The sequence below is a fragment of the Rhyacophila brunnea genome, unplaced genomic scaffold (assembly GCF_057557595.1).
Source record: "Rhyacophila brunnea isolate RB1 unplaced genomic scaffold, BYU_Rbru_1.0 scaffold_23, whole genome shotgun sequence".
Taxonomy (NCBI): domain Eukaryota; kingdom Metazoa; phylum Arthropoda; class Insecta; order Trichoptera; family Rhyacophilidae; genus Rhyacophila; species Rhyacophila brunnea.
The window spans coordinates 11,001,454-11,020,126 of record NW_028232893.1 but is presented as its reverse complement, the minus strand read 5'-3'; the positions used below and the strand labels follow the sequence as shown (position 1 = coordinate 11,020,126).

The 18,673-nt window shown below is 35.4% G+C and overlaps 2 protein-coding genes across 4 annotated transcripts in view; one reads left to right on the top strand and one right to left on the bottom strand.

The window, feature by feature from the left end:
- LOC147069478 (trichoplein keratin filament-binding protein-like) overlaps positions 1 to 18,673 on the top strand; it is a 168,308-nt gene that overhangs the window by 75,233 nt on the left and 74,402 nt on the right. The window contains exon 3 of one of the 3 annotated variants that reach the window (XM_085950624.1): positions 15,505 to 15,536. The exons of the other annotated variants lie outside the window; for them this stretch is intronic. The gene's annotated coding sequence lies outside the window, so the exon portion shown is untranslated. The remainder of the gene's footprint in view (positions 1 to 15,504; positions 15,537 to 18,673) is intronic. 3 annotated transcript variants of the gene reach the window in all.
- The window catches only part of LOC147069479 (peptidoglycan-recognition protein LB-like), a 55,183-nt gene continuing 43,776 nt past the window's right edge, over positions 7,267 to 18,673 (bottom strand). The window contains exons 3-5 of the mRNA XM_085950626.1: positions 11,721 to 11,934; positions 10,044 to 10,162; positions 7,267 to 7,652 (exon numbers count right to left, since the gene is read on the bottom strand). Coding sequence (XP_085806752.1) covers positions 7,429 to 7,652; positions 10,044 to 10,162; positions 11,721 to 11,934 — 557 coding nt within the window. The 3' untranslated portion in view covers positions 7,267 to 7,428. The remainder of the gene's footprint in view (positions 7,653 to 10,043; positions 10,163 to 11,720; positions 11,935 to 18,673) is intronic.

The window sequence follows — 18,673 nt, the reverse complement described above, 5'->3', positions numbered from 1 at the left end:
TAAATTCTTTGCAATTAGATAGAACACGTATAACATCGTGGTCAGTGCACATGGGCGCGAATCCCGGGGGCGCAGTGTAGGTATATATATTTCCCATTTTTTTTTTGAATATTTTTACGTACATTATTGGACGAGATTTCTAATTAGGTACTACTGCTATAAAGCGTCGTTAGAATCTATATCCTAATATATTTATGAGTATATTCAGAAATGAATATACACAAATGCACTGATCAAAAGTCATCTATGACGATGACGCATTTGCGATATGTGTCTTAATATTAATTTAGACGTTAGTTTAGATTCATTATGACCAGTGAAGTCCCGTGGGGGTAGGCAGATTGAGCGTTGCTTGGGGGCGGCAATTACCCAAAGGGCGGCACATCGAGGAGAATCACTAGGTATATATAGAAATAAGTAGGTATATAAGTAATAACGGAAATATCTTACCATTAAAAAATTCAGCTCACTGGTTGTAAACAAAATGTATTAATTAGGTACGAGGGTGGGTCAATAATTCCTTAGAAAAAAGCATTAAAACAGTTTTTATTTTTGTATTTTTTTTTTATTTCTCAACATAATCTCCTTGGAGCTCAATACACTTGGTTAGACGTTTCTCAATTTTTTTTAAACCGTCAGAAAAATAAGTTTTCGGAAGGTCCTCAAAATAAGCATTTGTCCGATCGATGACTTCTTCATTTGAAAAAAAACGTTGTCCACTTAGCCATTTTTTTAAGTTTGGGAAAAGGAAAAAGTCACTGGGGGCTAAATCTGGCGAATACGGTGGGTGGTCGACCAATTCGAACTTCAATTCTTCAATTTTAGCCATTGATCGTAAACATGTGTGAACACGGGCATTGTTCTGATGAAAGAGGATTTTTTTCCTGTTTAAATAAGGCCATTTTTCTTCAATTTCGTTTTTTAGCTGGTCCAATAAAGATGCATAATAATCCCTTGTTATTGTTTTTCCTTTTTCCAAATAGTCAACGAAAATAATTTCACGTGCATCCCAAAATACAGTAGCCATAACCTTACCAGCTGATTTTACGGTTTTCGCCTTCTTTGGACATGGTTTGTCTTCGCAATCCACTGCTTTGACTGTTCTTTCGTCTCGGGAGTATAGTGGTGTATCTATGTTTCATCTACAGTCACAAAGCGGCGAAAAAATTCATCCGGATTGCGTTGCATGAGCGACAACAGGGCTTTAGAGGCCACCACCCTATTGCGTTTATTGTCGACTGTGAGCAAACGCGGCACCCATCTTGCAGAAATATTTTTCATGCCCAATTTGTCATGTAAAATAGAAATGACGCTACCTTTTGAGATCCCTGTAACCTCAATTATCTCACTCAACTTTAATCTTCGGTCACTTAACACCATATCGTGGATTTTATTGATCATTTCTGGTGTAGTCACCTCTACAGGACGTCCTGAGCCTGGTTCATCCTTTGTTGATGTACGACCACGTTTAAATTCATTTAACCAGTTATAAATAGTTGCAAGTGAAGGAGCAGATATGCCGTGAACTAAATCCAACTCATTTTTTATTTCCTTTGCTGTTAACCGTTTAATATTAAAATGTTTAATAACAGCTCTAAACTCAATTTTCTCCATTTTCCATTTTTCCATTTTCCACAAGCAAATTTTTTTTTTAAATGTACGAAAAACACACAACAACCCGACCAATCTGATTGAAACTTCGCAGCATACTGAATCGGTAGTGCCGCTGCATGAAAACAAACCGCTTACAGTACTAGTCGCGCCACTTGTCGGCTTTTCTAAGGACTTATTGACCCACCCTCGTACTATAAAGGTTTGAACAGAATTTTTTTGTCGGGTTCGCAATGTCTAGTTTACTTCCGTTGTCTTTGGACATCACGTTCTTGGTAAACAGCAATGACCCATGCATACCTAATTTAAAATTTATCCAAATATGTTTGCCAGTCACTCGCGACTTTTGTAAGTAAGTTGTCAATTATATTTTTAAATGTAGGTACCTACCTACGTGAAACCGTAGACTCGCAATATTGTCTATTGAAGCAGAGATGGCATTTAGTGGTATATATCTTGTTAGTAATGTATCCATACAACACATTTCTTAGATATTGGAGTAATGGAAGGATTTTAAAAATTCCTGTATAAAAAAAAATTGTCGGCATTTTGGCACTGCCTATGAGCGGAATTTTGTTTAGGGACGTCATTGATTATGAATATTTTTTTAAGCTAGTTTTTGTTAGTTTACAACTTTTAAACCATGAAAACACTAACAAACCGGTGTAGTCACCAATGCAAGATTATTGTCATCGTATTGTAAAGAGGTTTATAATAAAACTATCTTGATTTTTTTTTCATTTAATAATTATTATAATTGTTGGGTCAATACTGTGGTATTCGATGTGTGGGTTGAGGATGATGATAATAAAGTCTACAATGTAGCATGGTGCGATTTATTAGCAGCATATCAATTTCCAGTAAACAAATCTTAGCTAGATCAGCAAGTTGATTGACGATATTAGATACGGTATATTATTACAGCTACATATCACAGCACATTATATCATTACGGTGTATTAGCCGAATAATCATTTTTCATGGTATCATATTTTCTTACGACTGTAATAATAAATAATATTTCACAAGCTACTCGATTTAAAACGCTGACTCTATAATTAGTCCAATATGATTATGTACCAGAATTTAATGTTAATGTATTACTTTTTATTGTATAAATAACGAAGAATAATTTATCTAAATGTCACTCGAATCCAAGTACTTAGCTCTTAACTATCTCAGTAGATTATAATATGTACTAGAATTGTATAATATACTATTGTACCGATACGCTGCTAATAAATCTCACCCTGCTACATCGTAGACTTCATTATCATCATCCTCAACCCACACATCGAACACCACAGTAGTGACCCAACATAATAAATAAGTGACATAAAAGCAATTGCTGATTATTAAAAAAAAAACTTAATTGAGGGGCTTATAACACAAGGGTGCCAACACCAGTAAATTTACTTACAAATGCGATTGTAAATTCTACATAACTATTTTTAATGCCTATCATTCTGTAAATAATGTAGTGTTTTATTTACACTGTACAGTATTATTATAACAAGGCAATTGTATTACGTGGTCGCAGCAGCCATGACTTATTCTGGGTCAGAACCATTTCCTCGTGTCAAGCTTATCAGGCACCATTAACGAGGGGTGCAAGACTAGTCACTGCGTTCCCCAAGACATAGACAATTCCAGTGATCTGCTGTTATTATTTTCTTCTCTCTTGGTAATTTTTGCTATATTATAAGTGTGTATTTTTAGTTAACTTTGTTTGATTAGAATCAGCTTTTTAAAAAAAAAATCTCATGATGTGAACGTCCTGAATTTTGATTTGTTCTGTCTTATTATCTCTGGATCATATTATATCAACACATGCACAAATGATTTCCTTCTGTCTTGTTCGTAAAACGTATTTAAATTAACAATATCGTTGGCAAATACAGACCATGGAGTTATAGACTTTACTGTCCTCTATGAAAATTTGAACAATGCTAGAAGCCGTTCCGCGCGTGAATCTTTTTTCACGAATATTAGACACGCGATGATGTAAAAGTAAGTAGGTTCACATAAATCCAATTTTATTCCTTATTTGTCGTTTGTACCCGTTAGTTCTTCGACACCTCGATTACTTCAAACTGTAGTGCTCAATTTTTTTTCATTCTTATCAATACCGTAAACAAAAAAATGGAATGCAATGCAATAATTATAAAAACAAAAGTACATAATGGTTTATATTATTTTAATTATCTTTATTAATTTGACACACTTGTACAAACGGGTGCAATATCCCTGCCCTATCTTCTTTATGCGTGATCATCGATAGGTATTCTTATAACATCATTGGGGTAAAAAAGGAATGTAAACATAATAAGTTCAATTTTAGTTACTGGGTTTTTGGTTGGCGTTACTGTTAATATAACATTTATTTTATAAAACTGTATAAAATAACAAGCACATAATAATTATAATACATAATAGTTTAATATATTTTTAATTTATTAATAGTAACACATTGAATGGCAAGAATAAATTTTTTACTATCTCTGATTTTTCTGTCTTATCCACCATTCCAATACAAGTATCAGCTGTAAAAAAAAAAAAAATAGCTGGCAATAATTTGTCAATAGTATGACACGTTTTCATTATACAAATCATCCCGTTTGACCATGACGGGGTTTTTACAAAACTGGGATAAATAAGGAGTCGTCCATATATTTATGACGTCACGATCTAAGCGGGTGGGGGAAGGGAGTGTGTTATAAAGTAATGATTTGTGACGAAGAGGGTTGTAGAAAGTATGATGTCACAAAATCATCAATCCTTTTTTCTAGGAATGAAATATTCCGTGAGAACATTAATATACTGAAATCGATAATCTTCAACATTTTTTTAAACCAGTGGCTTAAAAATGTTACGAAATTGGACGTATTTCTGCAAACAAAATCCAAATCACACGTGTATAAATTGTCAAGATTGATTTAAAATGATGTGTGATTATTTAATTGTATTAAAATTAAAGTATCCCACCAGATGTTTAAATCGATATTGAATTTTCTCAGAGAGTTACACGTCTGGGTTGTGTCTTGTTTCCGGAAATACGTCTAATTTAAACATGGGGATAAAATAGTGTCACGGCATTATTATTTATGGACGACCCCCAAGATAACTTCACATTTGTATTTTCTATAATAATCATGTAACATTATAATATAATCGGTGAAATAATGGTTAAAACATGTTTCAAATATAAGTCGTTCATATTATTGCTTGATATGATTTTTAATCTATACATTTTATTAAATTATTTGTAAAGTAAAATTAATAGTATTACAATTAAATTAGATTAATTAAATTATTCCCAAACTTGCAGTTTTTGTGTACCCCTTACGATACATTGATTTAAATGGCTTATCCCACATCGTTTAAAAACAATAAGATATATGCATACACAAGCATAAGAATTTTGTAATTCATGTAAGTATTATGCAATTTTAGATTTAACGTTGATTAAAAAATGTCATCCACGCACCATCGCATAGTTTGGGAAACACTTTAATGCATAACGTAGTGCAATCATCACTAAATTAAATATTGGTAAATCTCTAGTGTTAAAGTGCATTCATGTCTTCATATAGCACGAAATTTTCGGCCGTATTCACACTGACAGGCACGCTGCGTGCCAGACACGACAGTTTCCATCAGCCACTGTAGCTTGCGTATGAAGAATTGCGTCAAACCAACCCGAACATTAAAAACGTAGTCAGCCATCCCAGAGTTTTCCATGATTGGCGTATTACTAGACGTGGAAGTCCATGAAAGAACCAGAAAAAGATCTGTTAAGACAAACGCAATCACGTAAAATCACAGGTAAACCAATCATTATCTGCGAAAATATTTTGAAAGCACGATCAATGTCTGTAGATACCGGTACGATTGTGTGACGTTTGATATGAATGCGCTCATTGATAATATTGTATTAAATAATATATTATGTCGTGTCTGGCACGTTGAATGTCTGTACATATGAATGGACATTTAAATGAAATAATATCTAACTTTAAAAAAACACAGCCATCTTTAAATCTGTTGACTGTGGTAGTCTAATATAATAGTTCTGCTCACTTCATAACACTGTAAAGCATATATATATTACGTTAAATTCTAATTTCTTCATGTACCCTCGGTCGATAGTATTAATATTATATTATATAAGTTAATTATGAGGTAGTGCGGCAGGCGAAAAAATGATATAACGTGGAATAATTGGACGGCATTATGCATTTATAGATCAAGTGACATTTGAACGAATCTGCAATATTTTCATTAATAAATTATGTTTTATTCATAATTTAAATAACATACACAAGATTTAAAAATGTAGCATTCTTCATTGAAAATGGGTCAATGTTAAAATTCTGATAATAGGTATGTAGGTAAGTTTTTTAGGCTTTTCAGGTTACGTATTTTTGTGTGATACAGTCTTTTCTTGTGTATGGAAAAGTTATCCACACAGGGTTGTAGCGCCAGGAAGGAGGATAATTTAATTAACAGGTTTTACTATGTTTATGTGCATATGTCGCTTTTTAACTATTAATGCATTGCATGATATAATTTATTAAGTCCATTTATTCCTTACAACTTTAATTTTTCAATTTTTTCCACCGTTGGTAACTCGTAATTTGTAATATAAAATTATCACTGAATTAAAGTTTTTCGGTTACTATAAGCGGCCTCGCACATACAAATTCGACACGAACACAACTATCAACATTGTTTTTGTGATTTAATCGATATTCACAACACTCGTCACACGCATCAGTTGATTATATCTGTTGAATGAAAAAAAATCGTTTACGCAAAATCAGAATCGACGAGGTATACTTTCGGTTAAAGTTACCGTCGTTTCAGTCTGTCAAACGTACCTCAACGGACAACATGCTAATGGCGGCCAGGCGCAAGAGATTGAGAAATATCCTTGAAACAATAATACTTGTGTTGCCATGCAATCAAGTGAGCTTTTGCTTTTATTGATTATTTTTTGATTATTGAAGTGGCTCATATGACAATAGCAAAAAAGGAGATAGAAAATGATAGAATCGATCCTTGAAATAGTAGTTGCATCAATGTTCTAACTAACTATTAACAATGCACCTCATGAATATGCATGTCACCTTATTTTTCTGTTAATAACATTTTGCTTAATGACATTTATCCGTCTCTCACATCTAAACTAGCCTCGTCTGCCGCATAGTCATAAATCAAACCTTCTAAGAATGTAGTTCCGGTGTTGCATATGAAGATCGCACACATCTATCTAGCGACAGTCGCACGTAACCTCTCGAAACGTATAGATATTCGGATGCGGCGATCGGCGAGCCAGTATAGGAATGACCAATTCGTAGGTGTTCTCGCAGCCCGAGAAGCATGCGATTTATTGATAGCAGCATTAGATGTTTTTTCAAACTTAATAGTCGCATTCGACCAATCCGCGGACTCCATTTGGCAACGTGTGTTTTGGGAATAACGATGACGTCACATCAACGTATTCGACACGTTACAGACGGGCGAGTTTACATGTGAGAGCCGGCTTTGTCAGCTTGGATATTTATCAGTAAGTTGCACTAAATTTTAACGTTTTGATTCTATTAAATAAATCGTGTCTATATGCGAAATTGGAAAGCAATTTTGTTGTTTGTTCAGATTAAGTTGAGGTCGCTTCGAATCTATATTTGTGGGCCGTCTACTAATTAGGTGGCAACCTTCTTAAATAAAATATTGTCTATACACTATAAACACTGCCATCATTGAAGCAAGTCCGAGTCCATTGTCAAGCCTGCGCCCCATGGACTTTCCCGTATTTCATAAGGCGATGTTATTCTGCTGGTCTTGCTCCACCGGTGGAGGAAACGGAGAGTGGTGGGGCCATGTTATGATCTCCTCCCAGAGGGCCTGCCCGGGGCACTCCGTTGGGCGCGTTTGCCGGTGGCCAAGGAGGATGTAGTCCTTCACGATGAAGCCTTCGTCTACGCCCTTCTCTATCACCCGTTTGGCCATTTCTAGCTGTTCGGGCGGTGGTAAACTAACTGTAAAAAAATAAATAAACTTTTATATTATAACAATGACGCGAGTTTTACAGTGAATTGCATCTACTAACTGTCAATACTCGAGTCTATTTGACTGGTTAGTTAGATATTAACCATTCACCCGTATTATCCTTCCCACATAGGTACAATGTGGCTGTTTTTATATTTTCTTTCGACCATGTCCGATCCTAATAGGATCATTTGGGCCTCCACAGAGTGGAGGTTTGTATTGACAGATTTTGTTTTTACGAGAAATGGATGTAAGCCACTTGCTCAATCTATTAGGTCCATACTCTGACTCATACACAAATTGAAAAGCAATATGTGTACTTGTCAGACCCAGGATTCAAACCTGAGACCCACGACGCAATAAGGCAACTCTTAAGCCGCGCGGCCATCGTGGGTGTTATCAGGCAATGTATTTTCCATAATCAGGCTTTGGGAAAATCGTTCCCACATTGTTTTGCATGAGTTTTTTATACCTACTGAATAATTCACATATAAATAAAGGATATATTGCATTGAAATAAATTATAAATATTGCTATAATAAGATTCTGTGGCCTGGTTAAGGAAACTCCAAAAAATTATTTAGCTTCATATTTACAGAAATATCTTTATTCCTATTTTGACTATTCATCGCTTGCTGAGTGAAAACAGTGTCTCAAGCTCTGCGATTTTTCGCATTTCGCCTGTTTCCACTTCACCTTTGTTACATCCCCAAAATTTTCACCATTAAGGGAGGTCTCCGCGGAGGCCTAGAGATGCCGGAACCATTTTCGGACGGACTTTAGTAATATGAGCAGGGTTGATTACGAGACAATTTCTAGCCCATTGGAAATTGTAATATAAATAATTTAAACTAAACACATTATTCATCGTATGGCTTGGATTTGATTTGTTTCTAATGTTATCTTGTTATCTATAAAGATTTGATCACTGATTACAATATGCGGACAGCTGATAATTAGTAGTTTAATGAATGATATTTTTTTTTATTTTTTTTATTAAGGAAACAAACAGTTAGGTACATATTGATTACAAAAATTTAAAATATAATAATGCAAAGTTATTGCAACCTGCAAAGTTTCCATGTATACATTATAATATAGTTAAGCCTAACAAGATAGAGAGTAAGAATAACATAAATATAAAGAAATTACATGAGAAAAATGAGATAGAATAATTAAATTGTATACAAATAAAGTAACATAATATATATATATATATATATATATATATATATATAAGTATATATATATCTATTTATACAAAATTTCGGAGATAGCGCGTTTAAATGAAACAGGTGAATTATTAAAAGGATCAACGGTGGAGAAATACATATTATTTTTGTCTAAGGTTTTGTGCTCATGATTGCCTTATACAACTAATCATCTGATATTTATTGACTTTAAAATGATAGCTTTCTTGTATGCTAATTGATTTTATGATTGAATTATAGAATTTATAATGACGCTACTAGGTTCGCTTCTAGAATTAATTTATAAAATGCAGGATTTTTTAAAATATATATTAAAGGCTAAAGATTCTATTCAACTTTGTGGGGACATTATAAAAAGGACGAATATAACATTGTAATATAGTCTAGAAATTGATCCGTCTCGTAATCGACCCTGCTCAAATTACTATAAATCTACCCGAAAATAGTACCGGCCTTTCTAGACCTCCAGAGGAGACCTCCCCAAATGGTGACAATTTTGGGGGTGTTTTTACCTTTTAAATGACACTATTGAGATTGATCGTTGTATTTTACCACGTTTTTATTAGCTCGTATTCTTGTTTGTCCAGTACAAATTTTTTCTTGTTTGTCCAAGATTTTTATTGGACGATTGAAGATTTTTAACTAACTTCCCGACTAGCTTTCTTAGAATTTGAAACTTTTAGAATATCTATATCAGAACACGACGACAATGCATTCTTTTAATACTTTTGGCCATTTTTAAGAAGAATTGAATTCATTTTCCGTTAATTCTGTTATGTATGTTTCGGAAAAAAATCGTTTAAAGTAATATTTACTACTCACTATTATTGGTTGCTAAGTGGGTCCTACCAACTAAATTATTAATATATACGTGCGTTACTATGGAAATCAATATGAAATGTCAAAATGACATTTCTGTATTCTATAATATTTATTCAGTATTTCTATCAAGTACAATAAAAAGTTTTTATTAATACATAGAATTGTCAAGTTGATATGATTAAACAGAAAATTTAAAAACGTGGTATATAAACAGTTCTTTTTATCTTGTAGTTTTGTGAGTTATTTAATATTTGCGTGTCTGTCTATTGAATAGGTTATGTTTATAATATGCATATTATATTATTACAATATAACACGAAAATTAAATAACAACAAATAATAGCTTACTTGTCCAGTCACCGATGAGGACGATGCCTATACTCCTGTTGTTGTATCCTGGAGCATGTGCTCCAACCTTGGACCAGCCCCTGCCTTCGTATGCTCGGCCGTCTCCGCCGATTCCGAAACTGGACGGGAGGGAAAAAAACAAATTGTATCAAGTTTGGATTCAAAAGTTAAATTAAAAAACGTTCATATTTAATTCATACATTGTTTTGACCATAGAACAGATCAATAAATATAATTCCGATAAGCTATACCCCAATATACTACATTTTGACGTAGGGTTTTAAATGTGTGAGTGTTCTACGAAAATGAACCACACATTATAGACGTGTAATAGTGTGTGCTGCAACCTTCGAATACACCAATATTGAATGAGCGTCAGTGCCTTAACTGAGAGCAGTTGTCAGAACGTAGGATAAGCGTATTATTGACACGTGTTTAAGTTTATCCCATATTCTTCCATACTCGAAATCTGTTGCTTGTTACTACACACCCGTTAGGTATTTCAGTTCCCATTAATTCTGTGTTGCCTGGTTTTGACCATAAACAAGCAGACTTTATCATCAGAGTGAATATCCACATCAAATCAGACAGTACAAATTATAAACTTAACCGTTACAATCTCGACCGTTTCCAAAATAGGTACACATCATCACACTATCATTATTTTTTTAAATTAGCGCTCCCATATACCTACTTATCTGAGGGAACCAATTACATAAACACCCAGCCATACGAGAAATATAAAATGAGAAAATCACATTATATTATATAAATTGAGTCCTCACCGAGTCGAACTCGGAACCCCTGCGCATCTAATCTATTCACAAGACTGCTTTCGGCCGCTATCTCGGGTAGGAAAGTATCCAAGTATTAGCACTTATTGTAACAATTACAATAAGGTAGTTGTACTTGTTACAATAAATGCTATGTTTTAACAGCACTTCTCTTGGCTGTGATAAATTTTAGAGTTTTGAGAGAGACAGTTTTGACAGTTCAGACGGCTAATTTATTGTAATTGTTACAATAAGTATTAATATTTCGATGCTTTCCTACCCTAGTTAGCTGCCGTAAAGGCCGAAAGCAGTCTTATGTATAGAATAGATACGCTGGTGTGCAAAACTAGTGCCTTACTCATCGGAGTACGAGGGCCGCCTAAATGTTGTAGAATACCCAAGGTTTATAGTATAATACTTATGCTAGAAGAAATTACCAGGTGGCAGTGCCGCCTGTCAACATAACATCATATTTTGATCCACATCCAAGATTCTATTGCAGAACTACATAATTTCTCTTTTCTATCCGACACCATACTCCTTTATATCTTTAAATCTGTCACAAATTAATTGTAATGTCATTTAATACTTTCTATATAGGTAATCGATAATTATGCTAGTGCTGCACTGTAAGCATCAGCTGTCAAACTATTATGAGAGTATCTTATCATTTTTTCTTTCGCGACCCGATTAAAATAAACGACTCATTTATTTTTAAAATTTATAATTTGCGTTTACATGTTTTCTCTCATCTTCATTATGAGTCGAGTAAACGTTAAAAAGTCATATACTATCGAGTCTTCCCCATGGATGTTCGAAATGTGACAAAATACTAGATACCAGACCAAATCTTATTTCCTCTCGTATCTGATTACGCGGCACACGATCATTGCTTTCCACTGACCTGTAGCCGATGTCGGCCCATCCGTTGCCGGTCTGGTGCATAGTCTGGATGGCGCGCATGGAAGCCTCGCAGTCGGCAGCTGATGTGCAGGCTGGTGGAATGTAAGTGTGATGGATGATCACGTGGGTGACGGGGTTTTTCATTACTTCGGTGGCCGTCGGAGGTTTTGCGCCCCATTCTTCGCGGGAGACGATCCTAAGGGATCCTCCGCCCACTGTGACAAATAAAAAAATTCAAATCTATTATCAAAGTAGTAGTAAATCATTCATTAGTAGATGTATGTATGACACACCTTTTTTTTACAATAGACCAATATTTTCAGTGCCGGGATTGTAACATTTCATGAACCGGCACCCGGCTAATGGAATGCCGTTTATATAGAATACATTTTAAACGTCTCGTCTCATTTTTTCTTATACTTTACCACATCCATTTATTTATACAGATATGCATAGAATGTCGAGTAAAATAAAGTCAAAATTACATGTATAAACCACAATAGAACGACAGCTAGAAAACTCTTAATTAGTGACGTCATAACACGTCCCGACATCGTCATTGTTGCCATTTTTTATTTCGATTTCCCGATAATTATTAAAATATATTTTTTTTATTGAAATTGAACGATAAAAGTAGGAAAACTGCATAATATATTATATTGAGTGAGTTCATAATTAATAATAATTATGAATTTTAAATTTCTTTTTTAATTTTTATCAGTAATAAATTATCAGTGTTTACTGCATCAATTGACGCATTGCGGATACAGTACGACACTGGGTATTCCGAATCCGTATATTTTTAGTGACATGGCAAGAAATCCGTGAATTATGCTGTGATGTCGTCTCGTAAATGTCAAAGTTTACATATTATACATTATATATTTATACATTCAGCGTGACCGATAAACTGCCCCTGGCAGCATCCATATTCTTGAAGCTCCTGATATGTGATCAGGTTGAAGTCAAAAATGACAAGGAAGTGAGATATAGATAGATGGATGAAATCAACAGTGACATGCGAGTATCCCATAACACTTACTCTAAATCACTGATACTTAACCTGGGTTCGATCAAACCCCAGGGGTTCGGTGAGTCAGTCTCAGGGGTTCGGCGGAGGTCAAGACACATACCCGACTCATATGATTCGTGATGACACGCCCCGCTTGGACATCATTGGCTGCAGGTGATCACGCAACATCGCTTGGCCTATTGTGCTGAATACCTCGATGAAATCATTGAAATTCAGCGAGCCAGGTTCAACAGTAACTCTTCAGAACAACAACGCTCTCAACGTTTTGGTGTCAACAAATGGTAACGTACCCTGTTATTGCTAAGAAAGCTCTGGAGATTTTCATACCGTTTGTTACAACATATCTTTGCAAGCAATCCTTTTCGAGGATGCTGGACATAAAAACGAAGAAAAGGAGCAGACTTTGTTGCGAAAATGACATGAGAGTGGCACTTTCCAAGGTGAAGCCGCGCATTTTTGAACTGGTCTCTGAAAGGCAACAGCAGAAGTCACACTGATTTGCAGTGAATATTCATTATTATGTTTTTGTTTTTGTGTGAAAATCATGTTTTAATGGTTTTGTTCTTTGAACACAGTGATGTTGGTACACGGTTCATTTTGTGCACCAGTAAAATATATACCTATGTTTTGAATTTGAAAAAAAATCATATTTTATATTTTCCAATTAAGAAGGGTTCGGTGGATGCGCATATGAAACTGGCGGGGGTCAGTACCTCCAACAAGGTTAAGAACCACTGCTCTAAATGCTGCTGTATGTCGACAGAGGTAGATCCGAGCCGCAGATAAGGCGGCTGCCCGACGACATAATCATACCAGGCATTATCCTTAGCCTTGAGATCTCGATGAAGAAGAAGCAGAAGAATGTTATCAAACAATAGTTACCTACTTTAAACAACAGAAGGCGTCGCGTGTATTTTTCATAATAGTATGCGTATACAAGTGAGTGCACGCACGATATACCAAGTTAGGAGGGTAAGGAGTGGGATCTACGACCACTTCCACGGGTGGCACCTTGACTTATCGTATATGTAGACATACTATCGTCTCAGGTGGACGAATTACAAAAGAAGATGCGTCTCTCATATTATTCATATGGAACTGAGGCGTGAGCGCGGTGCCCTTGAAGTATCGTGACCTGTCGTGTATACTATTACTCAGGCAGATGAATCACAAAAGAAACTGCATTTCATATTATATTTATAGGTACTCAGACCCGCCGTCCACCTGGTCTAATAGTGATTCGTGACATTCCATGCATTGATTGATTTTGTCATGATTTATTTAAACTATTCATTAGGTTCAGAAAATTACTAAAAATAATTATTACTCGTGAATTCATTATTTCGTGTATAGTGTAGGTTTGTTGTGATGCATATGGTACGTACGTCTCCAGATACCTCAGTCAGTTGCGTAAGAAAGGTATGCAAATTGTATGCAGTACGTGCTTCAAATAAGTCCTTCCAAACGCGTGGACCTTGCGTCCTAAATTTTGAACAACGTCTACTGTCCGGACCAAACGACTATTCAATCTATATTGTATACAAACTCAACTGATAATAACGTAATATATTTAAACAATCGCGATCTGCTGTTGTCGTTAGAGACACAGTGACACTACAAGTTGCCGCAGATACTAGGAGCGCGATGGATTAACCATTGGTTTAACTTGGCGATGAATACTATCCAGAATTACTTACTTAGCTCGACTTAGTACAGTTTACATCTAACCAACTTGCAGTGATGCGGGGAACGTGTGGTCGAAAACAATTCAAGCCCGAGATACCTAGAATGTCGATGTTGAGTTAAATCGAAATAACAACGAAAGCCAGCTACAAATCAAAATGAAATGACTGACACTAAAATCTTAATTAACAAGGCAACGTTGCTTTCCGCAATCAAAATTGTTGCCATTTGAAAAAAATCCGGTTGTTTGATAATTGTTATTAAATATTTTTTAATTGACATACAATGGTGAAATTATGAAAAGTGCTCAATATAAATTGAATAATGATACATTAATAAATACACACTTATAAACTTGAAATATTTTCATGGTTGCTTAATCAATGATTATAGGTACCCACAGTGTCTTCATTTGTCAATATAGCGTCTATTCTAGCTTGAACATTATAATACATCGTATAATAATCGGTAAGTACTTAAAATAATATTGCATTGTCGAAAACAGGTAAACGGAATTAAAACTGTATTTATTTGATTTCTGAATCAAATAAGTAGTAGGTAAGTATTGTGACAGCTACCAGATTTTTTCCGCTAGTAGAGCTACGTTAAACACTATTTACCCCAATAATTAGTGATTAGTGGCAGTCTATGCATCTGGACCTCATATACTTATAATTATAACGTACAAACAGATATTATGTATCTACAGTTCAATAGCACATCTACGTCATGTTTTGTGCTTTGTAAGTGAATCGCTAGAGCAAAATTAATTGTATTATTTGTCTATTCATTGTTTTGTTGTTGGATTTTCGTCAATGACCTATGACGTCCTTAGCGGTTAAAATTGTTTTTAAAATGAGCCTGATTCTAATAATTGTTCTTAAGGTTGCATTTCTGCGAGGAAAATCGGTCATCGTTAACGTTGATTTTTTGTGCTCTAAAAAAATAGCAACATAGTTATACCTATGTGACGTATTAGTGTTTCGTTCAAGTCAAGCGTACACACAGAAAATTGTTTAGGGGGTGTCCGTTTCTAAAATATATATAATAATATTTTTTTGATTTTTAGGTGGTGGGAAGAGGGTTAACAACATCTAACAGGTACACATTTCTATTATCCCCATCTATTAATTTTCACTTCTTGTCACTTCAACGTCAGACCTTACATTTTCCGGGGTCATTCTCCATACCCATGTCCTCCAATTTTTGAGCGATGAGGACCTAGCCTACAGCTATAACTACGGGCGCTCACACACTCGCTCTCCACAAATGGTCATCGAACGCGCTTGGCCTAACGACCATAATTATTAGGATCACTAGTGTCAGTTTGTGTCATCCGCGCCGTCTTGTCTTTTTGACATGCTGCGTCAGAATATTAAAGCAAACAATGGATGCTTCACGAATTTATGAGTTCCACTCGCACATGTCTCGCGTATATATTATAGTACGTAGCAGTGGCGATGGGCGGAGGTAGGCTGTCATGATCCGACATAAATAGTGCACATTAAACTTTTTCTAGAATCTAAAATTATGCCATTAAACCATACATAATTTTAGATATTTTATTGATGGAAAAATCAAAAAAGAAAACACCATTTGTCATAATATTACGAAAGCAAGTGATAAGCATGACTAAAATGTGTGAATTGTTTTTGTCGGATCCCCTTAGCATACCTAAATAATTATGGCTTGAATTAGGCAGGGTTTGATTGAATTAAAAAAAAATAATAACAAACACTATGTACACATTCAATGAAAACAAATAACGTTTGACTTACAAAGTTTAGTGTGCACTATTTATTATATGTCGGATCTTAACAGCCTCCCTCCACACCTCGCCACTGATTGATACTCACCGTAAATGCATTTAACAGGCGTAATGAAACGTCATTACTAATACGTATTGAAACTAGGCATTATTGGAAACTTTATATAGGTAATTAGATAGTGAGACATAATTATTATCGATTATAATAATTGAATATTAAAGAATAATATTTTTATTACTTACTGATTATTTTTAGTCCAAAAAAATATTTACAGCTGTCAAATTGAATGTATCACTATATTATACTGCTCTTAGCGATAGTGCCCACAGAACGCGTCGAGCGGGTGAAGTCCGCGCATGCAGTGTTTATTCATAACCATAATCACACGTCTCTCGCCGCGCATTACCCTTCACCTATGTAATAAGCGGCCCATGGAGCACAAAACAATTACTTTTACAGCGTCTCTCATAACAAAGCAATAAAAATATTATATTATTTCGGACTTGTAATAAATATTTACGACGACATTGTTCAACCAGCGAAATATAATGACACGGAATAAAATAAAACAATGACTTCTCTGTAATGAAATAATTGCTTTTCGCCTGTCGATCGATGACGCCTCGCGCCCGCCGCGCCTGTACGACAACGCTCACAACAGCCGAGTAAATTAGAGACCGTCCCGCCCCATTCGCTGGTCACATCCAATGTATTTTCATATTATTGTCGTGCTATGACGTCAAAAGACGCCGCACTGAACCCTGTGTGCGTTGAAATATAAGGCGCGCGAGGCGTTATGTTCTTCATACGCTGTGTATGCTCTATTGTATTCCTTGGTGATTCATCGCCCAAACTGAAGAAATGCGCGAGCGCGTCGAGCGCCCGATTGTATATGATCGGCGCCTTATGTTTTATTTTATTCCGTGTCATTATATTTCGCTGGTTGAACAATGTCGTCGTAAATATTTATTACAAGTCCGAAATAATATAATATTTTTATTGCTTTGTTATGAGAGACGCTGTAAAAGTAATTGTTTTGTGCTCCATGGGCCGCTTATTACATAGGTGAAGGGTAATGCGCGGCGAGAGACGTGTGATTATGGTTATGAATAAACACTGCATGCGCGGACTTCACCCTCTCGACGCGTTCTGTGGGCACTATCGCTTAGGCTCAGCCGTAGTGGTTTGGCGGGCGCGGCGGCGTCTTGCGAAATTCAAACGTATAACCGTGTGTGAAATGTTCGTAGACAGTGTCTTTTTGGGGGCATAATACACACGGTTATACGGTTTATTTTCGCAAGACGCCGCCGCGCCCGCCAAACCACTACGGCTGAGCACTTAGTTGTATGAGTTTTATTGTTATGTTGTTGACGGTGGCCTGAAATGTGCGACTTCTGAAATATAGTGTTCTTCGGTACGTCATCACGGCCGCTAGGGGGCCAAAATCCCCTCGTCGATTCACGTAGGTAGACCATGCATGTCCAACCATTATTACCAACTGTACTATAATTATTATAGTATTTTGTACTATAATTTTGATCCGCGTACTATGTACGATATAAAACAGGTATAGTACGCCCAACACACTAAAATTTCGATATTTCCGTTCCTTATAAATTTGTGCTATCATTTCGCAATATAAAAAAAATTGGGAAAAAAATCTCTAAAAACGTAAAAATTCCCTTGACGTGAAATTTCTTGAATTTGTCGGTAAGCGTTTTTTGTCGGAAGAGGTACTTAAATAAAAACGTGTCCATAAACTTGTGTATGTATGCAGTTCGCCGTATCACACTTCACCGTGAAATGTTGTATTGGAAATATATGGCTGTATATTGAAGACCGTCCAACCTCTTTGGGTTGTATAGTACTGACATAAAATTCATGTCTAAATAAAATACGGTTCTTGTCGGTTTACACTTTACATGAAGCCAGCAGCAAACAAATGTTGAAAATAGCCGATATACTGGATTATATTTTGTTAGGTTAGGTTAGGTTTTTATTCTTGAATTCATGAATTATAAATCAGCTATGAGAATTGAATTAATGTTCATATTGAATCTAATAAAATTTGAGACCGTATAGTATACGGTCTTCTCTTTCCGATAAGAAAACTCACGGCGAACTGTGCTACGGAGAAATGTTTTACGTACAATTTACATGTAACCCTACTATCCAGTACCTATTAAAAATTAAAACTGATGGTGGTCGACCATACTCTTACATTGTCAATATTCAACATTAATTCTTGACACTGCACTCACCGAGTATCGAAAGAAAGTATTGATTCCGGTATCTATACCGAAGTACCAGTATTGATATTTTTTGACAGCCCTATGCATGCGTTTTAAATACCTACCTGCGAGCGAGAGAGATGGTATTCATATTATATTTCATTATTATTTATATTTTAATGCGACATCGAGTGCATTCTGCGGGTCTTCCCCGTACTATGATCAGACCCGTGACCTC